Here is a 24,270-nt window from a genome sequence, read left to right as displayed (position 1 = left end):
TTTCGAAAATAATAACAATACGGACGTGTATGATATGCTGGGTGATCCCATATGCAACATAGTTAACGATTCCGTGAAAAATTCCGTCTACTAGAGTGGAAACGCATACTCTTGGGAGTAGTAAATGTGGCTCGCAGTGCAGAGAACCTAAAATTTCACCATTAGTGATGTATCCATAAACCACATGCCATATGTACCTCGTCAGGATATAGGTTAGTGCAGTTGGCGTTTATTTTTGGATTGTTCGTATACAATGTTTTGAGAGGGATATCAGTCTCATAGATAATTTTGTAGCATATGTCGCCGTATTGCACGACATAGGTAGCATCACAATCTTGGCCGGCAATTCCAAGACATAAAACCTATGACCATGAGTCCAAGCGTTCAAACGTAAACATGTCTTACTTGTCCGGGATACAGATTACTGCAAGTGGGGTCAATGTCGGGGTTGACTGTCATCAGCTGGTATCTGTGGCATACGTTCAATGTTAAGTGAATGTCAGGGATGACGATGGCACATACGATTGGAACTTTGTGTTCAGCGGAGATTTTGTTACATGTATCTCCAGCTTGAACTATTAAGGTGCGGTCACAACCAGGGGGAAGCGCTAGACATTAACCAGGAATAAACATAAGTATAATACAGCGTCGCAGAAGACAATTACTGACCAATAGCAAGTGAGGCAATGGCGGCAATCGCAACGAGTCTGGTGAAGAATGAGGTGTTCATGCTGGTCAGGTAAGGAAGCTCAGAAACAGGTGAGTGATGTTTAATGCCTTGGAAATGACTCTTCGAGGACGAGTACTTGTACTAGAATCGAAACGGAGCTTGAAACGATGTGGTTTGTCTGAATCAACAACTTTGAGAAACCGGGGGTAGCAAGACACATAAGATGAGTATGTATCAACTGGTGCAAAGGACCGCCACGTCATTATTGCCCGTTCGCAAAGCCATCCGTTCTGTCGCGTAATTTCAGATCCGTTTCTACGGGATGAAGTTAGTCGGAGGATCGCGGATATACGGGGCTATGAATCGTGGCTTCACGTCCAACTTGCCTGGTTGCCACAAACATTTCTTTCTGTAACAATCTACGGAAGCGAAATTATCGCGTTACACAAGGATTTTACAAAGGGTGCTCTCACAGGGTGTGTGACGAGCACTCCACGATGCTGGCAATTTCTTCGGACGCAAGGAATGAAATGCCTCGCAATTCAAATAGAAAAAGCAGGCTCGGGCTAGGAGAGGAATGCTGGCATTATTTGGTATGGCCACCAGTATGAATAGAACGGCCTCGTAGATTTATGCTGGTAAATATTGGGCCAGATCTAGTACGATCAATAAGGGCTACCAATGGAATGGGAGCAGTGAACACACCCGAGAGCAACTCAGTTTGTCACTAAATACGAGTACGCGGAGGATCTGTTTTCGCTGGGTAAGTGCTGGCACCCGTTCTGAAACTGCTGACTGATCCAAGGTAGAAAAGAACGCCGCTCGTTAGGTAGAGTCCAAGCCTTGGGCTGGTACAAACTTCAAGTTCCCTGTCGTTCTGTAAGGAAAAGTTGCTCGTATGTCCTCATTGGACGACTCAAGTAGATCCTATGGAGCGGGTTGGCAAGTAGCGGACTGTATCTGGTACGAAGAATGATGAGATAAGGACAAACGGAGGAAGGCATTGCGCAGAAGCGACGTCGCTCAATGCGTTTGGAAGTCCTGTGGACCTCTGCGCCTAAGGAAGCAGCCATGCTCAAAACTCTGTGGTAGTGGTGATCAGTAATCACAGTGTTCTGCAAAATATGTAGATATCAATCAATGCATGATGCACAGGCAGAAGGTGCCCGGTTTGGCTTTGTTGGGCAACAGCTTCTAATCCTAACAGGCGTCAGCAAACATAATCATCACATACATCGTTTTGTTAGTTTCGCTCAGACTCAGGAATCAGGAAGTACTGATAAGTACATAAGGTTGTTGCACAAACAAATACATCGATCTATCCGGGTATGTACTTTCTATAAGATTGAATACTTAGCACCAACGCGAATGCGCCGAACGAACGAACAAACTGTATCGCATACGGTGTGTGCGCGCAGTTTTCATGGTCTGCTTTACTGGTAAGCAAGTTCATGATACGGGTACGAATGGTACGTATTTTCTATACAGGTATCATCCAGGTGCACATGAGGACTCCTCATGACAATGCATATACCTACAGCATCTCCAGTGTCCTTACATCCATCATGTAGATGAACCCCGCGGCAAGCCATTTACGTGCAAAGAAGTGAACTGGACCAACATCTCGTCCTTGATGATGTCTAGTGATCATTTCAACAGCATGTCACATTTTACCTTGCTCCCTTACGTTTATATACTGAAGAGCGTCGCCAATAGGTGCTATCGTATTCGTCTATTTTGCTCGTCTCTGGCAATCTATGGAATCCGTATATATAATGGATCCCTCGACACCGATGTGGCGCCACGGAAGTACATGTCAAATAAACGCGCACGATCACTCCTGCAAAGCTGCATGTTAAAGGCGTACCCGAGTACTTGCCCATCACCACGTACATAGTCTACAATGCATACCCAAGTCTTCAGTAATAATTATTGCAGCCTTCTCTCCAATGAGGAGAGCCGTCGAATACGTATTCTGGGGAAACGGTTAGACCACATGTCGATACTAATTCCCCATGCACTACCCACCGTGCCGACATTTTTAGGTGCGATAGACATATCTGCAACCTTGAGATTCGTCACGCCGTACACGTTCAACCGAGCGTCGACGACTCCTTGATCCGCCTCCGGCTTCATTGCGCAAGTCCCGAGCTATGAACACAAGGGTCGGTCACCTGATGTAGAATTATAAATGTGTCAGCTGCACGCACCGAGTGCCACGCCGTGTTCACTGAGATTCAGTTCAATATTTCACCGTAACAATGGGGGTGTCAAGTCAGGACGTACTGTTGTCACGATGAAAGTTGTCGATCGCCTCGTCATCTTCAGCAGTGTAGATGATGTCAGGATCATGCAAGTCCACTGGCCCAGACGCTTCTCTGCACACTGCAGCGCTTCCCTTTGGGAAACGAGGATGACCGGTGTGGACTTCGCCTCGGTAGGAAGGCATGCGTCGAAAGATTTCGCGCATCTTTTTGTACCCAAAGTTAAGAGGTACGATATCGGATGGACTGAGCCAATTACCGTCGTCACACAAGTGCCTAAAATAAGATGTGCTGACTCACTCGTCTAGGTAGCCCGTAGTGAAGTCGAGCTCTTCCTTTCCGTTGTCTCCCAATTTGATATGAACGCTGCCAACGGACATGGGGTAAAGCTATCGAAAGATTCAGAGCCAGAATGACGGGGTAGATGGGGTGCACTACTGTATAATAGCCAGCACCCAGGTAATTGCGAGGAGGAAAGTCACTCGAGAGTCGAAAGTATCTAGTTATCGTGAGCATTCGCAGGTCGTCAAAGTTAAGCGGTATGCACACACCCGGCCATGGGGGCGAATATGGCAACAGCCTTGTCTGGGCGGTCCTGGAAGAACTCCTTCCATCGTGTTTGAAAAGTTGAACCCATGGCTTTCAGCTCGTCATCATCAGGACGCCACTTGATTTTGACATCAATTCCACTGCAACACCGATCAGTACATTATCAGCAGCAATAGCTTGTACCGACTTTTGGGCAATGAGTGACTTGCCATCACTTTTCCATCGCGCAACGCTTTCTAATTTCGGATAGTTGAAGAGTGCTGGAAATATAGCAAGAACATGCTTACCCTGTACAACACTCTCCTCCCCACGCCAGAGGGAGTCCATGGTAACAACCCCGTCACCAGCGAAATATGGAACGATCGCACCATTGTGATCTGATGACTTAAGCCAAGACTATGAAATCAATGGACGGTCACAGACCTCGATAATTTTCTCCAACGCCAGGCAAGTTGACCAGTTGCTTGATGCCACACCGGTTGAGGACCGCATCGGCACCGATCCCAGACCTCTCGAGAATGGCCGGAGAACCGAATGCGCCAGCAGAGACAACAACAAGCTTCGATGCTCTCACAATGTTCGACAACTGGTCCGCGCCTGGGCAAGACACTGTGTCGCTGGTGAACTCGACGCCTACAGCACGTTTTCCCCTTTGATTCGGAAAAGGTCGTCAACAGTCGGCTATGGTTGCGATCCCAAGCGGGTCCACTCACTCGAATATGATACGCTTCACGCGCTTGCCCACCCAGAGTTGTAAATTCGGGTTGTGAGCTTGGTTGTAGACGTACAAGTGTGCCGCATCGGAACGCCTTCCAGTTGTCCCGTCAATATACCTTCTTGAATATGAGCCTGATCTACATTATGCTATAAGTACAGGCTCACTTCGCCCACGGCTGATATAATCTAGTTAGTGATCTCAGACAGGGAAGGAGCATTCTAGTAGTAGCTCACACTGTATGTGTTGCATGTTTCTAGATCATCTGTGTCATCGGCATATAACCTCTTGTGATAGGTCGTGCCGACATGGACGAACTCTTCGCAGATACCTGGTTTACGCCCACCAGAGGACACCTTGATAGGTCCATTGTACCCGTGAGTTGGACGATCGGGCTGCACCTCGTATGTCTCCAGCTGCACAAAATGCAATAGTTCAGCTCGACAAATATAGTGACAACGCATTCGACAACCTTCTTCATGAGGGGAATTAAATTCTCAGATTCCCAACCATCGACTTCCCAATCATCGAAATCTGAGGCAGGCGCACGAGTGTATCCCATGACTACATAAACATCAGAGACGTGTTCGTCGCTGGAAGTAAGCCACGAACAATTCACACTTGAGCCTCCACCAACGCAATGGCCGCAGTGAACGATTGGTGCACGGCCGTTGAGACGCGGAGTAGGATTTCCAACATTGAATATCATCGTTGTACTCGTAGGCGCGTGATGGGTGACATATTGATAAGGTTGAACATGAGCAGCTTCATTAAGGGTGTGTTCGCCCGCTTCCAAAATCAAGATCTTGAGAGAGGAATCGCATGCAGCTAGGCGACCTGCGACAACACAAGCTGTAGCACCGCCTGCGCACAGGGGGTTGTGTCAGCAGGGTAAGCTATCGCAAGGTATCATTAGCAGGACTCACCTCCAGCAACAATGATATCGAATTCTGATGAGAGTGAACACTGAGCCATTGAGAGTTGAGTTCAGCTGGAAGTTCGCTGTGCACTTGACCTTACGGTCATCCTTTCGCAAGTTACCTGCATAGACGTCGACCCTGAACCTTCCCTAATTTGTTCACCACCGCTCGGCTAAACCTTCGCATGGGAGAAGTACTAAATGTCCTGATCCTCACTGTACAGTAGCTACCTGAACCTTTCCATGTAGCAGTATCCTTAACGACATTTTGGAATTGAGCATCCCGGATGCCATACGTGACGCTAGTAAGCACTATGATGTGGGAAAAAGTCTGCTATTCTGCCACGTGGCAGGGCATAACTGGCACTGGCAGGCAGCAACTAGATTTCTGACAATTTCTGCCCATGCGCGTCCCTTGACTGCCACAAGTACTGGCAGATTCCAGAACATAGTTCTTCCAGGTTTTGCCAGTTCTGCCGGCGGAACTCCTTCCAAACAGTTCTGCCCACAACACTATCATGATCCGTCCAACTCGGACATCCCCTTCAACAGATTTGGCAGTTTGTTTCAAGTGGTGAATGTAGTAACTGATAGATCTAACACGTAATTTTCAACTAGCTATCGTCACCAACTCACCACCGGTTTAGCAGGTGAATCGAACAATTCCCCAGCTAAACCGGTGATTCTAACCTCCCTCCAGTTATATAGACGAGAGTACTAGAGTCGAGAGAGCATTATTACTCATGTTGGTTGTGTATGAGCCCTATCTTACCATTTTTACGGGTGATCACTGATCACTGCTATTACAGAGTCTTGGCCATGGCTGCTTCTACAGGCCTACTATCCACAGAACTTCCACACATATCAAGCGACGTCGCTTTTGACCAATGTCTTCTATTTCTCTTCATCTCATCCTTCTTCGTACCACATACAGTCCGCTACTTGCCAACCCGCTTCATAAGATCTAACGACTTTGGGCCTGAGTTGTCCCACGACGACCTAGAAGCTCCTAGAGGCAACCTTTCTTTGCAGACAAACAGAACCACCCTACATAACGAGCGGTGTTCTTTTCCAGCTTGAATCGATCAGCAGTTGCGGAGCAGGTACCAGTATGCTTATATCACATACCCAGCGAAAATAAATATCCTGTATACTCTCATTCAGTGGCGAACTGAGTTGCTCTCGGTGTGTATCCTGCTTCCATGCTATTGACCAACTTCTTACCTCGGTTCGAGCCCTTTTTGATTGTACTAGATCTGGCTCAATCTTTGACAGCATGAATTCACGAGACCATGCCATTCGTGTTTTTGACCACCATATAATGTCAAATTCCTCTCCTAATCCGAGCATACCTTGACCGTTTGAATTGCGAGGCATTTTATTCCTTGCGTCCGAAGAAACGGTCTTGGAAATTGGTATCGCGGAGTGCTCGCGATACACTCTATGAGCATCCTTCGTACAGTCCTTGTGTAACGCGATCATTTCGCTCGCATAAATTGTTGTAGAAGAGAGGGAAATGTTTGTGGTAATCAGGCAAGTTATACGTGAAGCCACGATTCATAGTTCCGCATATCCGAAACTTAGTTCTTCCGACTAACATCATCCCTTAGAAATTGATGCGAAAGTATGCAACAGAATGGAATCCTTGCAATCGGCAATAATGATGTGGCGGTCCTTCTTTGCACATGCTCATCTTGTGCGTATGCCTGCTACCAGTTTCTCAAAGACATTTCTTCAGACAACCCACATCGTTTCAAGCTCCGTTTCTATTCTAGTACAAGTACTCGGCCTCGAAGAGTCATTCCAAAGGCATTTAACTTCACTGATCTGTTTCTGAGCTTCCTTGCCTGACCAGCATGCACACCTCATTCTTCACCGCACTCGCTGCGCTTGCCACAGTTGCCACTGTTGTTGTTGGTGGTCAGTAATCCTCTTCTTCGATGCTCCATTATGCTTATGTTTATTACTGGGTAACGTTTAGCAATCCCTTATGATTGTACCCGCAAGACAACAGTTAAAGCTGGAGATACATGTGCCAAAATCTCCGTTGCACAGAAAGTCTCAACGTATGTGCCATCGTTATCCCTGACATTCATTTAACATTGAACGTATGCCACAGATACCAGCTGATGACAGTTAACAAAGGCATCATTGACACCGCTTGTCATCTGCATGTCGGAGAAGTAAGACATGTTTACGTTTGAAGGACACTTGGACTCATTGGTCATAGGAAATATGCCTTGGAATTAGATACCAAGACTGCACTGACGTCCATGTAGTGAAGAACGGCGAGAATTGCGTCGGAATTTGCAAAGCAGCTGGTATCTCGCTGTCCACATTGTATACGAACAACCAAAACTTATTTAGGGACTGCAGTTTTGTATTACCCGGCGATGTATGTATAGCATGTGGTTTATGGGTGTCATTGCTGATGATGAAAATTTAGGTTCTCTGCGTTTCGAAGCACCTTTACTACTCACCAGATGGTATTCCCCCAGTGTAAGGAATGTCACTCCGCTAGCTACGGAATTCCCTTTGTACTCCCGGCTATGGACTTTCCCTTGTACCGGTTCGAAGTGTCACTCCGCTGACTACTTGTACTGCCACTCACTTAGATATAAAAGCCTCTCCTTACCTTCTGTATCTTCAGTGAATAAACTCCCCCTCACTTATCTCTCATCACTCGTGATCCATCAATCCCTGTCGAACTAATATGCAGCATTACACAAGAGTTCGTGTTTTAATTGCAGTACACACAATTCTACACGGAATCCTCAAGTATGTTGCATATGTCCTCCCAACATATCACACATGAAGTAGTTCTCGTGCCATGACCAAATTTATAGAAGTATTCGACACTAGTTTTGCAATACAATCCTTGTTCCAACAGTCAATTTACCACGGAAATTCTGCAATGCACCATAATGATTCTACCCTCAGGATGTACTGGACTTCTGTGTCATATCCTGAGGCATGAGGACTGCATGTTACAACACTCCTCTAATTTTGACATTGTTGTGTAGGGCACATGTGTCTGGACTACCAGCCACAATCTTGATACCTCTGACTCCTCTCATATTTCCATTGTGTGTTTGTTTCCGAATCTTGTGTAGCTTATTGGCACATATACATGGCCTTTGCGACTCTCTTGATTCTACCCTAATCACTTGACCTACCTTGTGGGACATTGTCATAGTGCTTATCAATATAATATCAGAGCATGCAGTCATCACAGTAAATGGTATGGATTGATCCTGTTTATTTCCAGGTGATGTATGCTGCAGCCATATTACAAACCCTCTCCGGCTGCATCAGCACCTTACAGCACTGTCCCATCTTACAATGACCCTACCTTCTTGAGTTCAATCAGCATGGCTGTACATCCAGCTTTCTAGCAACATCATCATATCTGATATGGTCTTGACTTCAGCAGTACATGCGCACCCTATTAGGCAAGATGTGGCAGTGAGCAATGAAGTAACAACTGCAACTGCAGCATAAATTAGACCCATGTGAGAGGCCCCAGAAAGGCAAGCTGTTGAGCAAGGCTGATATCAGAATGTGGAGGCAGCCTTTCAAACCATGGAGGTCTGAGAGTGAGCTGCCTCATGCCTTTGGTGTCTAACAAGGTATGTGAATGTTGTGAAGCAGCATACTCACCTCTGTAGCTTACAGCAATTTGTAGATATAATTAAATTTGATGGTCAATCATGTAGAGCCCCAAAGTGCGAAGCTCTGGGCTGAACAAGTTTGAAGGGGAAGAGAGATGATAGTAGACAGAGTCAAGTATTGGGAGAATCATAGAGTCAAAGCATTGATGCGAAACTTAGGTCGGATGGAACATTGGATCAGAATTGTGGGTCAATTTGATAGGTTAAAAGTAAGGGTACATGTGCATCTAAATACAAGTTTGAGTGGCTCAAGTGGCTCACATCATTGTACAAGTGGTTTGCAAGAAGATGAAAGAACAGCTAAAGGATAAAGTCATTAGGGCTGTTCACTGTACCATATATGGTGTGCTGCCATATGAAGTTAAACAATAACCATCTATTATGGTTGAAAAAAATATGTTGACAGTGTGGGTACAACAAGTGCAGCAGTGAGAAATTGATTTACTACAAAGTTGGGTCTTTGCTACCTGCTGCCTCACTTGAGAACAAGTATGTTCGACCCTAAAGGGGATTGCTACTGGGGAGTGCTAGTCTCTGCATAAACGACCCTAATCAACCCTACCGCAGGTAGGATGAGGATCCACAAAAATACGGAACAAGCAGAACAAGCAGAACTTGTGCAGAATGAAACAGAATGAAGTGGAACTCAAACAGATACAATGCAGAATGTACAGATTCGTCGGAACTTGCAGATCATGTCGAAGGAAGTATATCACAAGGTTAGATTGATAGTGGGCATAAGTCAAAGTGGTCCTCTAGTAAGGTGAAGGAAAAGTTGGAGAAAAGTCAGAAGGTAAAAAATGGGATTTGATAAAAAAACACCCAAGCCCTGAGTACCACTACTTATAGGGAACATTATTTTCAAGGAACACTGAGGTACAGGTAGTAAGTTCTCAGGAAGTGGAAGTGAAGGCAGGCAGTGCACATGGGCACAATACTCTGAAATAGGGGTCCATGCCATAAGGGCATGTGTCAATGCGATCTGGATAATGTTAGAAGCAATGGGAAGAGAGATACTGTTAGGTACTGTGCTGGGCTCAAGAAGCTGAGAGGTCGGGGCTTGGCTTCAGCTCTTGCACTGCACTCTTAGCCGAGTATATGCCCTGAATTTGGAGCAGGTCCAACGTTGTCCGATGGTAGGATGAGTGGACCGCTTTGGTCGGCTTTGAGGGTTGGGAGGTAAGTGCTAATAGTGGTGGGCCGACTAGGAGCGGGGTGGAGAAGGCGGAGGAAAGTGCAGAGGGTGGATAGGAGCAAAGGGGGATTATTGGTAGAAGAGGAGAAGTAAGGGGGGAGACTTAGAGCACGGCTCTAAGTCGGAGTGGAAAGTTGGAGGTGACAACAAGATGAAACTTGTGTCCAGAGGAGGCAAGGTCCTACTGAGAATTCTCACAAGTAGAAACTGCAAGAAGACAAGTAATATTAAGACTGGGGAAAATATCTAAGTACAGGATATTTTATATACTTCTAAGTGTGAGGCAGTGATTAGGAGACTTATGTTGTAAAGCTATGTACCAAGGATATAGTTTGTAAGTACTTACACAGGTGAAGACATAAGTTGGAGTGGATATCAATATGTACGCATCAGATCAGCGATTGAGCGGTAAGAGGAGTTACCGGTGATCTGGAAGTAAGGGTCTATGTACCGAAGGGGAAGGTATATATCTAAAAGGGGAAAGAGGTTCCAGTTGAGTGGAGATGTTCTAGAAGGTGACTGGTCGGGCGGTTAAGCGGAAGCGTAGGAGTGGATGCAGACTGTGATTGGATGGAGTGGAGGTGGTCAGAAGGCAGAGCGGATATTGATATCGGAGCAGTCGGATCAGGTATATGACAGATACAGTGTACCAATGAACCTGGAAGGATGGGGACAGGACATGCGAAGGTTGTCCGATGATGCACGGGAATGTGGAACACATCAGATAGTGCGGGCATGTTCCAAAGGATGCGTGGGAATGCGGAACCCATTGGACGATGTGCAGGAAACACGGAACATGCAGAATATGCAGAACTGATGTGAGATGATGTGGAAAGGATGGGGTTTTATGCCTACAGTGGGAGTATTCCCCACAATGGTATGGTATGGGGTACTCTATGGCTGTATATGGTAGCATACGGTACATACAGAACATTAAATGAGGTCTTTGACCGCAGCACAAGCCAAATGAAGCTTCATCTTCACCAGCATTAGCATCCTGATGGTCTCAGGCTTGAGGCTTGCATGCCACATAGAGACTGTCCTGACTGTGGTGATCACAGACGAGCAAGAACATGGAAAGAGTTGATAAGAGAATGTATTATCTCAGTATCTGTTAGAAACTTGTAGCACAGCTATACTACCTGATAAGAGAATGTATTCTACGTCTTGTTAGCACTCTGTATAGTAAGGGAAAATATAATGGCTTACATCTCAGTATCTGTTGGAAACTGAGATGCTCAAATTCCAGACTTGTAGCTTTATATGTAGTTAGTATGGATACACTAAATAACGAATGTCATAGAAATAAAGTAGTCCAATATTGACGAACCTTGGCTGACATCACTGCATTGCCTTGTTGTACAGTTTGGTTGTGCTTGAGATGTTTCACTCTGACATCATTAACTGCCTCTTCAGTTCAGTCCTCTGATCCTCCTGATGTGTCAGAGCTTAACACTGATCCCCAGAAAAAATCCATTCAACAGCAACAGCAGACCCTGCAAACAGTGCAAAGACAATAATTAAATATGATTTAAAATAGGCTATACTACACTCACCAGGGATTGAAAGAATATCATGCACAAGATGAGAAAGGTTGGGAAATTGTGCATGGCGGCCTGCCCACCACTGAATGGGGTCACAGGTATTGAAATCCTCCTGCAGGAGCTTCAAGTACTGCTTGAATTCATCTATTGAAATATTCAATCACTTCTTGTACCTTGCTGTGAAGTTGACATTTGTTGGAGACTACCCAGTGTTCTCTGAAGGGCGTGTCTCAGTGGGAGATGATGAAGGGACTGATTGTGCCACCACCATAGCATACTGCTGTTTATAAAGAGCATGTAGATTGCTCTTCTGCATCTCAATGTGCATTTGTGCAGTGATATCATCCCCACGGTCGCTGTGGAGTCCATAGTACAAGATGCAGGGGTCAAGAACTTCAGAAAACACAGAATAGAATTGATAATTAGCTAGCCAAACTGACTTGCAATGAAATGTAATGTACTTGAAGCCCAGACATAGAAAGGTGACTCATCAACCTTGAAGTAATAATCACTAAGCTTATGATGAGTGCTTGTCAGCACAGACTGCAGCTTCACTGGGGCTGAATCTGGAAGCTTTGCCAAGTCGTCTCGAAGTGACTCCTGAAGTCCACAGAATATTGCATGAGCAGAAGATAGCATGGGGTGCTTTGTTGTGGACATTTGAGTGGTAGTGGAGCGAAAAGGCCTTTAACCAGTGTATGACTAGCTCAATCCCTGCCCAATCAGCATCAGAGGGTTTGTATTGCCTGAGGTCATGAGTCTTCACAACAAAGTTGTCAATAGCATGATGAAAATCAAGTGCCCGACATAGTATCTGATGTGTGGATGACCAATGAGTCTTGACATCCAAGATGAGTATGAGGGTGACTTGACTCGTTCCATTCTCAGCCTTCTTAAGAGACATCATGACTTCTGCAAGTCATGCTTTCTGTCGCTGTGGGCTTGAACAGACAGAATGAACAAATTTTTGAAGCTAATTTTGTCTTAGCAGTAGAATATGTAGCATGTAGCATACATACCTTTGCAACCACAGACAATACCTGCTGCAATGACTCAAAGTTATCCCTGGCTGGCTGTTCATCGGTATCATCTTCAGCCTTGTCAAGAAGAGCCACATAGTCATCATGCTCATGATTGAGTGGTGCTATGACTGAATTTTGATATACAACTTGTTGATTTTGCTTCACATCTGGCTTGATAGCTCCAATACCTTCAAGCAGCTGCATGGCAGCCAAGTGGACAATGTGCAGCAAGCAGTGGATGCACAAGTACTTATCGGAGAAGTCAATTCCTTCATCAGCACACTTCTCTCCGAGTGCTTGGAGTAGGGTGTCATTATTTGAGGTGTTATCGCATACAACAGCCATAATGCAATTTTTCAGTCCATATAGCTCTAAGGTATTCCAAACCGCTTCAGCAAGATTAAATCTGCTATGTTCCCCAATGATCTCATGGAAATCAATCAAAAATTCTTCTATAAATGCACAGTTCATAATTCAGTACAATAAGATATAGCAGTCAGTGACATACACAAACTCCAGTCATTTGTGATATAATGCATGACAATGGCCAGGAAAGTGAATTGGTTACTTGAAGTCCATGTGTCAAGAGAGAGGCTGACTTTAGACTTGAGTTTCTGTCATACAATTAGTTATTCCTTGGCTTGACTCGACTTACCTCAACCATGTCCTTAACACCTTCAATAGTATCTTCTCCCATCTTCATAACACAGCACTTGATGGCAAGTCTTCCAGGGACGTGGAGTGGAGAGCCTCCATAGCGTGTAGTCTAGGAGTGCTTTGAACTCTGGTTGTTCTCCCTCCTCAAACAGTTGGTCACATGCCATGAGCCACTGTGCGAAGCAGCTCTTCAAACTTTGCTTGGTTCCAGTTGCCAAAAGCTTTGGTGACCTGCTTGTTGAATGCATCGACAATGTTTACTGATGCTTGCTTGAGCTGGACCAAATATTGCATAGCAGCCATAACATTGAGCACCTTCTCTCCCCATGCAATTCTGAGTTCATCATCGGTAGGTGGGGTTCCACAGGACTTTAAGAGTAGATATAGTTGCTACATTGGTGGAAAATGAGTCTTCAGATGACCGATCAAACCTGAGACTAGTAAGCAACAAGACATGCCTTAAAAATGTAACATACCATTCAGATTGCTTTTCATTGTATGTGTGATAGTAAAGACCTTGTGGTTGCCCAGATAGCATTTGTAGTGCTTGTGTTAGGTACCTGTGCCAGCTCAAGAGGCAGAGGGGTTGGGGCTTGGCTTCAGCTCTTGTGCTGTGCCCTTAGCCGAGTACGTGCCCCGAATTTGGAGCAGGTCCAATGTTGTCCAATGATAGGACGAGTGGACCGCTTTGGTCCACTTTGAGGGTCGGGAAGTAAGAGCTACTAGCGGCAGGCCAACTAGGAGCGGAGCAGAGAAGGCAGGGAGTGATGCGGAGGGTGGATAGGAGTAGGGGGAAGGTGGAGGATGGAAAAGGGTCAGAGGGAATATTGTAAGGGGCAGAGAATTAAGGAGAAGACTTAGAGCATGGCTCTAAGTTGGAGCGGAGGGTCAGAGGGTCAGAGGGTCGGAGGTGACAACAAGTTGAGACTTGTGTCCAGAGGAGGCAAGGTCCTACTGAGAATTCTCACAAGAGATAACTGCAAGAAGACAAGTAATATTAAGACTGAGGAAAATATCTAAGTACATGATATGTTATATACTTCTATGTATGAGGCAGTGACCAGGATAACTATGTTGTAAAGCTATGTACCAAGGATATAATTTGTAAGTACTTACACAGGTGAAGACACAAGTTGGAGCAGATATCAATATGTACGCGTTGGATCAGTGATCGAGCGGTAATAGGAATTACCAGTGTTCCAGAAGTAAGGGTTTATGTACCGAAGGGGAAAGTATATATCTAAAAGGGGAAAGAGGTCCAGTTGATTGGAGATGTTATGGAAGGGGACCGGTTGAGCGGTTGAGCGGAAACGTAAGAGCGGGTGTGGATGATGAATGGACAGAGCAGAGGTGATTGGAAAGCGGAGCAGATATTGATATTAGAGCGGTCGGATCAGGTATATGACACTACTGTGGCCTACCAGGACATCATAAGCCAGGCACTCCAACTTATTATCCAGCAATGCACCAACCCCACGGTACCACAGATCACCCTGACATTCCAATCAATCAACTGCCCCCTGCCAGATCACTCAACTATGAGGATAATGTGCAATGCATTGTCTGCTGTCGAAACGCAGCAGAATACGAACAGGCATGACTCGAGACAGGTATCACCAAGCCTAGTATATTCTGTGGCTTTGATACTAACCGGATTCTATTGGTTCCCCTCGCTTTCAGCTCTGACATCATGCATGTTGCTGCTATCAATGCTGGAGACTTGCTTATCCCTCTATGGCGAGGTGCCTTTCGATCTGACCCCACAGACGATAAGGCCACATGGGACTGGGCCATTCTAACTAAGGAAACCTAGAAGAAACACGGGTCAACTATATCTGACGTGACTCCATTCCTCCTGGGATCTTTTGATCGCCCTCCTCGTAACCCTGCAGAGAAGATTCACAGCAGTTACAAGGCCTGGGAGTGGCTACTCTATCTCTATGGCATGGGACCAGCAACACTCTACGGAATCCTTCCAGATCCTTATTGGACTAACTTTTGTCACCTTGCTCGAGGTTTGCGCATCATACAACAATATCATATATCCCAATCCAAACTTCTTGATGGCCATCAGCACCTTCTCAACTTTGCTGATGAATTCGAAGAAATCTATTATCAGTCTTGGATCAATCACCTTCATTTTGTTCACCCGTGGATTCATTCTCTCACACATATAGGGCCCGAGACAGTGAACAAAGGACAACCAATCTGTTCCTCTCAATGGACTATGGAATGCACAATCGGAAATCTCAGGCAAGAAATCTGCCTTCACAACTCATCTGTCTATGCTAATCTTTCTCAACATGCCATCTGATGCTGTCAAGTTAACGCCATCAAGGCCATCATTCCCTCTATTGAACCTTCTGGAATCACTTCCCCAAAAGGTTCAGAAGATGTTGGTCAGGGCTACGTCTTGCTTCACTGAAGAGAAAGAAATGCTCATGTGGTACATCCTTGTGAAGCCGCCGCCATACTTAGATATCTAGCCAGCAATGGCATTGAGATCCCTTCTGCACCTCCAGTGACTAAGTGGGCACGTCTTCGCCTTCTAAACGGTCAGGTTGCATGCTCGGCTTGGAAGGAACATGCAATGTCAAAACAGCCGAGGATGGCTCGCAATGTTAAGGTATGTTTAGTTCATTTACATTGTTCAATACACTTAAATTTTACAGTTACTACTTGATGGAGGGACAACAATTGTGGAAGTCTATTTCTACTTTAATATGACCATACACAGTCAATGCAAAACCTTTGCCATGGTCTCGGAGTATAGCGATCCACATCAAGAACTTTTACAGTGCTCATTTCACGCAGTATTCACATGTCACTACCACGGTGACACTTCATTAAAACTCACTGAAGCTTCCACAATTCAATCAGTGGTAGCCATGGTTCCGCACCAATTTCTGGGTATCAACAGTATACTTTTCTATCTTATAGAGTGACCGGGTTTGGATATCATAACAATAAGTGGTATCAATGAGGAGGACATACCTGACAAGGATTAAAGTTGGTATTAGAATGCCCGTCCTGACACTATTAAACTCTGCCATGAATCCTTATGAAAAACTGTATTTGTTTTCATGTGTGTGACTATGATCTATACTATTTCTAACTAATGTCTTTGAGTTCTTGCTTGATTCAATGTACTTTAAGAAAGCTGTTGTCTGTTTGCGAACGATCATACCATTTTTCATCCTCTTCATGCGACACATACTTCCAATAAAGTGAATCCGGCCCTGGGGGACTTGGAGTGTCAAAGAAGGTTTTCTTTTTTGGCGTGCTGAATTCAGGCTGGGGTAGGTTTTCAGGTTCACTCTCCAGCTCTGTCACACTTCTTGGATTGTCTTTGGGGAGGGGAGGAGTAGGTATAGTCGGTGTAGCTATCTCAGGTTCACTCTCCGGCTCTGTCACGCTGCTTGGATCGTCTTTTGGGAGGGGGGGAGTAGGCATAGTTGGTGTAGCTATCTCGGGTTCACTCTCCGGCTCTGTCATGCTGCTTGGATCGTCTTTGGGGAGGGGGGGAGCAGGTATGGTCGGTGTAGCTCTACTGAACTTGTTTAGTTAAAATGTAATAGAAATAAATAAAAACTAGCTCTGGTTGTAAGTCTCTTAGTGTCACCAGACGCACCCTGAGATGATCTGAAGTCCAATTGGTGGGATCCAAAAGGAAATCGTCAGATAAAGTCATGATGGGGGTACTAGAGCGGGTGTTGTTAGAGTCGTCAGTATTGATACTAGATAAAACTGTTAGGTCTCGAACTAAAAAAACAGGTCCGACTCACCTGGTATCAGCCTGATAACCATCAAAATCTGGATCAGATGATAAGTCCAGAAAGTCCTGTATGGCTAGGGGTAACATAATGTGGGGTGGCAATATGCGGACTTGGTAAGTTTCCTTTCTTGACTTCAAGTCAGCGTGTACCTTAACTCATACCATCATGTCCCTCGACGACACAACCTCATCTGCCAGATACCTCAACCTCTTATCTCAACTTAATCCACAGTCATTATCAGACCCTCTGCTATTTCAAGATAGCCTATATTCTCTTCTCAAACAAGATCAGTTGGCATGCAAGGACTCCAATAATAATCTGGTTTCCCAACTCAAACAGCAACTCACGGAATCACAGCACGCTGTCGCTAGTCTGCAAGCTGATAGACTTAGGTTGATCAACAAGAATGCTGGCCTTAATTCTGCTTGCCAAGCGTTATAGTAAGTGAATCCGCTGAGTATATGCGCATATATATGCTATAAACATCAAATATAGGAATGTTATTGTTAATATCTGTGGTTCTGCAAGTTCTGTAGCCTCGACATCATCATCTTTATCCCAATGGGACACCTCGAACATCATTGCCAATGAGCAAAAACCTTTGTTAGTGGGTGAGATAGTCGCTGAAGAATCCGATCGAGAACTTGACTGGAAGGACTATCCATTAATTCAATCGTGGACGAAGAAGGAATGGCAGGTACAATATCCGAAAAGCACATCAGCGGAACCTGAAAGTTCTGGAAGCACCTCTCGAGGATCTGGGTACATGGCACAAGGCATTAATGTGTCATGCACTTACTTGCAGGACGAGAAAGGCATGCCTGTCTCGGCTGATTGCACCAAGAGCATCCACAACCACATGCTCTCTAGCTTCCGGCAACTTCATGCCCAAGGCCTCGCACCAGTGTCTATCGGCCAAGCCTCATTGCTAGTCTTGCATTGGCTCACTCACACACTATGCAAAGCATACATTGAATTTCATTTATGCGCTGACAACTGGAAGGCAATGAAGCTTATGACTGACAATTACTCTCAATGGTCCACCTATCATGTCAAGGGAAAGAAAACTAGCAAGCGCATTAAGGCCGAGCCTGGTGAACATACAAGCACATTGGCAATCCCTCAAAAGCACACCTGCGACACTGACAACGAACTCGAAGCAGAACATACCAAGAAGCGAGCACAAATCGATTCAGATACTACAGAGGTAGTATCCCAGCCTATCACCGAGCCTCCTACTAGTGGCACCAATGAAGTGGTGAGTTTTTTTTTAATACTTAACGCTCGCTAACCAACCCATCTACAGATACCTGACATACTGCGACACCCCTCACTCGAGTGTGAACTAACACCACCACCCAGCACCAATAAAGGAAAAGACAAAGAGGTACCTATTGTAGAGGTGAGTTGGATGTAAGCGCGCCAACCAGACACTAACTTCACTTGTTTACCAGGTCAAGAACCCACTGTAAGTTTTGATCTATTGAGTAGTTCTAATCTTGTTTTGAAACCTTGGCCCAAAGCGATCCCTAGGAAAGCTCCTACCACTTCCATTGACTCTTCAACTTCATCTTCGACTTCTTCGACTTCTGGAGACATTCACACTGCTATTACACCACCATCCAATGGCTCTACATCTGTTTCTATACCAGATGGACCTTCAAGTACCGATACTGCCTCTCTCGCTGTGAAGGTGGAACTCCTGGCCACCAATAAGAAGTCAACACCCATCACGGCTGATTCGAAACCTAGGCCCGAAGCCATCAAGAAGCGCCAGCCAAGCACAAAGCCTATGCGTGTGAGCGCCAAGATAACAGCACAGTGAGTTCTAGAACTTCTACTATTTGTTATTGTGATACAAAGTAAGGCTAGGAACCTTTGCGCTCTCGACTGGCAAATGAACAGACATCAGAGGGATCCTGCAAGTGTCTTTGCGATGTACTGGAACAGTTTGTCGAACACCGACAAAGAGGTACGTCATTTTCATATTGATATCATCTCTACTACTAATGGAGTCTGCTATTACTATATTACCGTGACAGGTATACAAGCACAAAGTGGTCCTACAGGTGCGTGGTACTACTATGTATTGCACTACTTTTTATACTAACAACCTGTTTATAGTTCAACTCATCTGGAGCCGTTCAAGAGGGTGGTACCGGCGATGATGCGGACGAGGAGTAGTGGAATGGGCAGGATGGCAGACAGGGCGGGATGGCGGGCAGGATGCGATACCTACAGTTACCACCATAATGATAGTGATACCCTACAATAATCTCATTTTCTCCCATTAGACGCATATCAATATGTTTTTTCAAGCTAAATGAATGGATTTGCAGGCCAGAGATATATCTAAACACAGCGAGAGTCACATCTAAACGTCTAAATTTTCTCTCGAGGTCTTTCTTTTTCTGTCTCAAAAAGTCTCATCTGGCTAAACACATCAAAACTCTTCGATGTTTTTCATAGGGCTGATATTTTTCGACTTGTATCTACACCTATCTACCTCTTTCTGGTCGATGTTCACTGAGGCTCAGGCCCTGATCCACGACCATCCACGGTTAACTTGTGCTTTTTGGTCCCTGTGCATCCAAGGGTGCCCTGGAAAAACTCATTTTTATTTTCATGTTTTAGTACCATGAGGCTGGTACGCACTTAGCAGCGCTAGCACCTTTGTGCCCTCCACTTCTCCATGTATTTTTGGTGAGTGTCTTTTATTTTTTGGTTTGCTTAAAGCAACTGCTGATCTTTCTTCTTGTACCCATCTCTCTTTTTAGTTTTATGACACTCATTGGTATCAGTTTGAGTTGGTGCTTTCGAGTGTTTGAGGCTCTATCCTTGACGGTCCTGAGAATATCCATGTTAAAGATACTACAGTGTGAACGCTCAGGCAAATCTGCAATCTACTAATAGTAATGATCAAGCCTGACGTGCATTTCCATCCTTTTGCATTGGCCCTCATCAACGGTCTCATTGATCGCCCGTGTATCATCACCAATTGCTGTTGGCATGTTCATCACGGCAGCTTTCATATACTCTTGCACATACTGTACGCACCAGAATTATATCTATTTCTATATAACCGGTGTTGCAGTGTGACTTGAGACTCACCCTATGGCAGATCACCAAATGCTTCTGTTCCAAGTCTGCCAGCATCATGAAACAATCAGCATGCTACAATGCTGATAAAAAGTGAGCAGTTCCTGTTCTGGAGTCTACATCGTTGTCATCTGTCGTCAGCCTACATCTACCATCTTTGTGCTATGGATGGCACACTCAATTGTATTGGCTGTGGTCGGGCCTTAAAGTTGCAGAGACAGCTCTCCTGTCATATACCTGATCTGACCGGCTCTAATATCAATATCCGCTCCGCTTTCCGATCACCTCCGCTCTGTCCATTCATCATCCACACCCGCTCTTACGTTTCCGCTCAACCGCTCAACCAGTCCCCTTCCATAACATCTCCAATCAACTGGACCTCTTTCCCCTTTTAGATATATACTTTCCCCTTCGGTACATAAACCCTTACTTCTGGAACACTGGTAATTCCTATTACCGCTCGATCACTGATCCAACGCATACATATTGATATCTGCTCCAACTTGTGTCTTCACCTGTGTAAGTACCTACAAATTATATCCTTGGTACATAGCTTTACAACATAGTTATCCTGGTCACTGCCTCATACATAGAAGTATATAACATATCATGTACTTAGATATTTTCCTCAGTCTTAATATTACTTGTCTTCTTGCAGTTATCTCTTGTGAGAATTCTCAGTAGGACCTTGCCTCCTCTGGACACAAGTCTCAACTTGTTGTCACCTCCGACCCTCTGACCCTCTGACCCTCCGCTCCAACTTAGAGCCATGCTCTAAGTCTTCTCCTTAATTCTCTGCCCCTTACAATATTCCCTCTGACCCTTTTCCATCCTCCACCTTCCCCCTACTCCTATCCACCCTCCGCATCACTCCCTGCCTTCTCTGCTCTGCTCCTAGTTGGCCTGCCACTAGTAGCTCTTACTTCCCGACCCTCAAAGTGGACCAAAGCGGTCCACTCGTCCTATCATTGGACAACATTGGACCTGCTCCAAATTCGGGGCACGTACTCAGCTAAGGGCGCAGCGCAAGAGCTGAAGCCAAGCCCCGACCCCTCTGCCTCTTGAGCCGGCACAGTACCTAACAAGTAGAGTCTACAGCCCATTTTACCATGATGGCTGACCAGGCTGGTTAAAAATGCCATACCGGGTCCATCAGCAGTTGCAACAATGAGGAAAGGGTTTGATGTGAATAATCGGTCAAGTGCAGTGTCCCAAATGGCAAGACCCTCGGTCTGGATTGCGTGTAAGTGATGAAGGCCAGGAAACATAAATGAATCGAGATTTTTTGGTTTCTTCAGACCAGGAATGATGCCGCCAGGGAGAACATATTTCTTTTGATAGCGTTCTTCGGGTGTGTGATTGAACAGAACCAAAATATAGATCCAACAATCTGATTGTTTGGATTCATATAGCTGGGCACCATCAATGGAAAGCATCAGGACAGCGTCGCCTTCCTTGATCTGACCGGAGAGGCAAGCATCCAGGTATTGCTTGCCATGAAGGACATCTTCATAGACTTCGGGTACCCCACCAGTAATTCCCAGCTCCTCTAGAATTTGATCTGTGCACTCTTCTCGCCAACACATCTTTGCTGCATGATCAGGATGCTGCCATGGAGCCTGTAACTGCGGACCAATAGGAAAGGTGTCGAATTTCTGCTGAGGGACCTTCTTTTGCGTGGTACTCCTCTTCTCGTCCCAATGATCTTCCCGCACATTGGACATCAATCAAAATCTGCAAAGGGGCCTGTAAAGGCAAGACATGTGTTGATGCACATGTCATGCATGAGTGGGACAACTCCACTGAGTTCAGAGATGAGCTGCTTGACACAGGTAGTGGCTATACACATCATCGTCAGGGTGTTGTTCAGTAATGGCTGCACGAATGAGATCATATGCCTTGATTGTCATGTCAGGCAAAAAAAAGCTTGAGAGACAGGAGGAGATCGGGGTCTGTGATGTCTGGGAGTGCATGTGGTGGGTTTTGAAGACGATTGAGTGCTTCTGGAGGCAGACGGGCAAAAGTGTCATTGAGCAATGCTTTCCGAAGGGCTGTAATGAAAGCCATGGCATCTTGAGCATCCTGAAGGCAGTGCCATGTGGTGAAGTTCATCCAAGTCTTCATCCGTCTAGCCCATTGTTCATGGATGACCTCCAGTTGCCCTCTGGATTGATCTGCTGCTGGATCACAAACTTCTGGCTGAGAGTCTGGTTCATATGGAGCCTTGCCGTGTTGATCGTGGTCACTGACATAAGGCTCCATTCAATCAAGATCATCTCGACTCAGAGGAAGTGCATCATTTAGCTGTGTAGCGGGGGACTGTACCACAGGCTCCAGAGGGTTGTCGACCCCATCAAAAGTTGGGACATCTGAGTTGTCAATGCTGTGACCGTGCTGAAATGGATCTAATTGAAATAGTAAGAATTACAATCATGATCAAGTAGATAGTACATACCTTCAACTTCGGGGTCAATATCATCATTGACCATCCCATGCGCGTCATAGTCTGGTATATGAGCGGGTGACTCAGGGCTGGGGTATGATAGGCTATAAATCTGGTGCGATGCACAGTACAGTAACAGGTGGATGCGGGAGATGCGGGGGATCTGGTGCGATGTCAAGGGGGAGTGGTGGTAGAAAAATTGTCAGCAAGTTTGATGGGCTTGTGTCTGAAGTAAGTAGCTTGTGATACCTGTGTATTCTGCCCTCCCGTCTTATGAAGACAGGTACTACAGTCGCAGACATAGATAGTGGTGCCGTCGTCGAGTCTGTGTGCGCCAGCTTTGATGGAGTCCATAGCAGATTTGGACTTAGCAATATTTCGAATGTCGATGCAATCTGATCTAAGCAGCATGCACGAATTGCAATCAAAGTTTCCAAATTGCACAAACTTTGATTGTAATTTGTACAGCATTTGTTGCAAAATGAATCGCATGTTTGGACTTTGCATGCTTTTTTTTGGACTTTGCATTGTTTTTAAAACTTTGCATAACTTTGTATATTTCTCATCTCGGATTGTTTAGATGACTATCTATATCATTTGCTATTTCGACATCTATTCCTACCTATCTACCTCTTTCTGGTTGATGTTCACTGGGCCTGAGCGCCTGAAATTGACTTTTTGAAGTCAGCCGGCAAATACCGGTAATGCAAAGAGCTGCGAGTACCCATTTTTCATATTCATCCTTATCAAATACTACTAATGTCCACCCCTGAACCCATCAACCTGTTGGAAAACTCCACTTTTTTTCGATGACAATACCATTGTTGTCGAAATTGATAACCTTCTCATTGGATGGCCTGACATACACAATCAATTTCATACCTGAGTGTCCAGGACCAGTGGTAAGTACTTTTATTATATCAGAATTGTTGATTGCTAAGGCTCAATACTGATATCTATGTTATAGAAGTTGATATTGCGCTTGAAGGATGCATCAAAGTTTAGATGGGTTGAGGATGAGGATAGTGAAGATGAGGCAGAGGGGACGGTAAAACCAACAAGGTAAGTACTTTTCACTTCTTGTTAGTGTACTGACATGTTCTGACTTTCCAGTCACTTGCCACAAGTTACTGAAGAGGACCCAGACATTACTATGGTCTGTGAGGCAACTCCCAAGTAAGTGTTAGCCTATTCATTAATTCTGATGTTCTCATTATTTATTCTGTCAGGAATACTACAGCTCAACACTTCAGTGCAAAACCTGTGGAGTTGCATGGCGTCCACAGAGACCCTCATTCTGTATGTCTCACACGGGAGAAGTTTGAGGAGGAGCATGGTTATACATGGCCCCCCGCTGTGGCTTCAGGGTGGTCTCTTCTGAAGTACCAACCACTCAACTTGATGCGATAATGACATTGCCTGCTGCTGTCTGCTCTGAGTAATTTTCTTTGCACTTTACCATTTTCATCTCATTGCACCATTGTTGTCCCATTGCACCATTGTCATCTCATTACACTTTACCGTTGTCATCTTGTTGCACTTTACTGTATCGCTCTGCACATACATTGTCTCTGTAATTGTAGAATCACATTAATTGCATTTCTTGTCACGCATACAGTCACCAAATGGGAACATGCAATATTAATAAATGGTCTGATAAATACAAACAAACAACTAATATCAGATATCAGCCTGTTGTTGTGTCAGGTTTAACCCTATTCCCACTATCACCATGGCCCGTCCGAG

General features: G+C 45.2%; 12 protein-coding genes across 12 annotated transcripts; 5 read left to right on the top strand and 7 right to left on the bottom strand.

Moving 5' to 3' along the window:
- Window positions 1-90: 90 nt before the first annotated feature.
- EDB91DRAFT_1059443 (uncharacterized protein) lies at window positions 91-609 on the bottom strand (the record flags this gene model as incomplete). Its single annotated transcript, XM_041314246.1, has 3 exons — window positions 91-147; window positions 198-362; window positions 406-609. Coding segments are annotated over 3 exons (426 nt in total), but the record flags the coding sequence as incomplete, so codon positions are not given.
- Window positions 610-2,044: 1,435 nt separating this feature from the next.
- EDB91DRAFT_1207081 (GMC oxidoreductase-domain-containing protein) lies at window positions 2,045-5,366 on the bottom strand. The gene is made up of 17 exons (XM_041320717.1): window positions 5,125-5,366; window positions 4,811-5,062; window positions 4,671-4,762; window positions 4,435-4,614; window positions 4,366-4,376; window positions 4,197-4,316; window positions 3,907-4,133; window positions 3,771-3,860; window positions 3,671-3,719; window positions 3,486-3,623; window positions 3,373-3,433; window positions 3,235-3,323; window positions 2,957-3,180; window positions 2,881-2,900; window positions 2,699-2,821; window positions 2,564-2,645; window positions 2,045-2,510 (listed from the first exon to the last, which is right to left on the bottom strand). Coding segments are annotated over exons 1-17 (1,809 nt in total). The 5' UTR covers window positions 5,174-5,366; the 3' UTR covers window positions 2,045-2,508.
- Window positions 5,367-5,434: 68 nt separating this feature from the next.
- On the top strand, window positions 5,435-6,297 carry EDB91DRAFT_1157148 (uncharacterized protein; the record flags this gene model as incomplete). The annotated part of the gene is made up of 5 exons (XM_041319662.1): window positions 5,435-5,463; window positions 5,547-5,720; window positions 5,818-5,871; window positions 5,927-6,100; window positions 6,158-6,297. 5 exons carry the CDS (start codon window positions 5,435-5,437, stop codon window positions 6,195-6,197), a joined length of 471 nt encoding a protein of 156 aa, XP_041172987.1. The 3' UTR covers window positions 6,198-6,297.
- Window positions 6,298-6,501: 204 nt separating this feature from the next.
- Window positions 6,502-7,700, top strand: EDB91DRAFT_1157129 (uncharacterized protein). The gene is made up of 6 exons (XM_041319661.1): window positions 6,502-6,813; window positions 6,876-7,037; window positions 7,099-7,183; window positions 7,237-7,300; window positions 7,348-7,512; window positions 7,564-7,700. The coding sequence occupies exons 2-6, from the start codon at window positions 6,974-6,976 to the stop codon at window positions 7,618-7,620; spliced, it is 435 nt and encodes a 144-aa protein (XP_041172986.1). The 5' UTR covers window positions 6,502-6,813; window positions 6,876-6,973; the 3' UTR covers window positions 7,621-7,700.
- Window positions 7,701-12,756: 5,056 nt separating this feature from the next.
- On the bottom strand, window positions 12,757-13,002 carry EDB91DRAFT_1006927 (uncharacterized protein; the record flags this gene model as incomplete). The annotated part of the gene is made up of 1 exon (XM_041312332.1): window positions 12,757-13,002. A coding segment is annotated over one exon (246 nt), but the record flags the coding sequence as incomplete, so codon positions are not given.
- A 2,794-nt stretch (window positions 13,003-15,796) lies between these two features.
- EDB91DRAFT_1085440 (uncharacterized protein) lies at window positions 15,797-16,151 on the top strand (the record flags this gene model as incomplete). The annotated part of the gene is made up of 2 exons (XM_041315899.1): window positions 15,797-15,832; window positions 15,879-16,151. The coding sequence occupies 2 exons, from the start codon at window positions 15,797-15,799 to the stop codon at window positions 16,149-16,151; spliced, it is 309 nt and encodes a 102-aa protein (XP_041172984.1).
- Window positions 16,152-16,347: 196 nt separating this feature from the next.
- On the bottom strand, window positions 16,348-17,068 carry EDB91DRAFT_1085439 (uncharacterized protein; the record flags this gene model as incomplete). Its single annotated transcript, XM_041315898.1, has 3 exons — window positions 16,348-16,761; window positions 16,838-16,907; window positions 16,992-17,068. The coding sequence occupies 3 exons, from the start codon at window positions 17,066-17,068 to the stop codon at window positions 16,348-16,350; spliced, it is 561 nt and encodes a 186-aa protein (XP_041172983.1).
- A 79-nt stretch (window positions 17,069-17,147) lies between these two features.
- On the top strand, window positions 17,148-19,166 carry EDB91DRAFT_1252641 (uncharacterized protein; the record flags this gene model as incomplete). The annotated part of the gene is made up of 8 exons (XM_041323531.1): window positions 17,148-17,422; window positions 17,511-18,240; window positions 18,289-18,384; window positions 18,437-18,450; window positions 18,516-18,803; window positions 18,855-18,954; window positions 19,025-19,051; window positions 19,107-19,166. The coding sequence occupies 8 exons, from the start codon at window positions 17,148-17,150 to the stop codon at window positions 19,164-19,166; spliced, it is 1,590 nt and encodes a 529-aa protein (XP_041172982.1).
- A 1,880-nt stretch (window positions 19,167-21,046) lies between these two features.
- EDB91DRAFT_1059497 (uncharacterized protein) lies at window positions 21,047-21,349 on the bottom strand (the record flags this gene model as incomplete). Its single annotated transcript, XM_041314253.1, has 1 exon — window positions 21,047-21,349. One exon carries the CDS (start codon window positions 21,347-21,349, stop codon window positions 21,047-21,049), a length of 303 nt encoding a protein of 100 aa, XP_041172981.1.
- Window positions 21,350-21,460: 111 nt separating this feature from the next.
- On the bottom strand, window positions 21,461-21,667 carry EDB91DRAFT_1004472 (uncharacterized protein; the record flags this gene model as incomplete). The annotated part of the gene is made up of 1 exon (XM_041312288.1): window positions 21,461-21,667. A coding segment is annotated over one exon (207 nt), but the record flags the coding sequence as incomplete, so codon positions are not given.
- A 325-nt stretch (window positions 21,668-21,992) lies between these two features.
- On the bottom strand, window positions 21,993-22,570 carry EDB91DRAFT_1252639 (uncharacterized protein; the record flags this gene model as incomplete). Its single annotated transcript, XM_041323530.1, has 3 exons — window positions 21,993-22,337; window positions 22,407-22,486; window positions 22,537-22,570. The coding sequence occupies 3 exons, from the start codon at window positions 22,568-22,570 to the stop codon at window positions 21,993-21,995; spliced, it is 459 nt and encodes a 152-aa protein (XP_041172979.1).
- A 763-nt stretch (window positions 22,571-23,333) lies between these two features.
- EDB91DRAFT_1085435 (uncharacterized protein) lies at window positions 23,334-23,934 on the top strand (the record flags this gene model as incomplete). The annotated part of the gene is made up of 4 exons (XM_041315897.1): window positions 23,334-23,426; window positions 23,492-23,586; window positions 23,638-23,700; window positions 23,754-23,934. The coding sequence occupies 4 exons, from the start codon at window positions 23,334-23,336 to the stop codon at window positions 23,932-23,934; spliced, it is 432 nt and encodes a 143-aa protein (XP_041172978.1).
- Between the last annotated feature and the right edge of the window lie 336 nt (window positions 23,935-24,270).

Source organism: Suillus paluster (assembly GCF_016628075.1).
Source record: "Suillus paluster strain FC165 chromosome Unknown EDB91scaffold_71, whole genome shotgun sequence".
Taxonomy (NCBI): domain Eukaryota; kingdom Fungi; phylum Basidiomycota; class Agaricomycetes; order Boletales; family Suillaceae; genus Suillus; species Suillus paluster.
The sequence above is the reverse complement of the archived record's forward strand: the minus strand, read 5'-3'. Positions and strand labels throughout refer to the sequence as shown.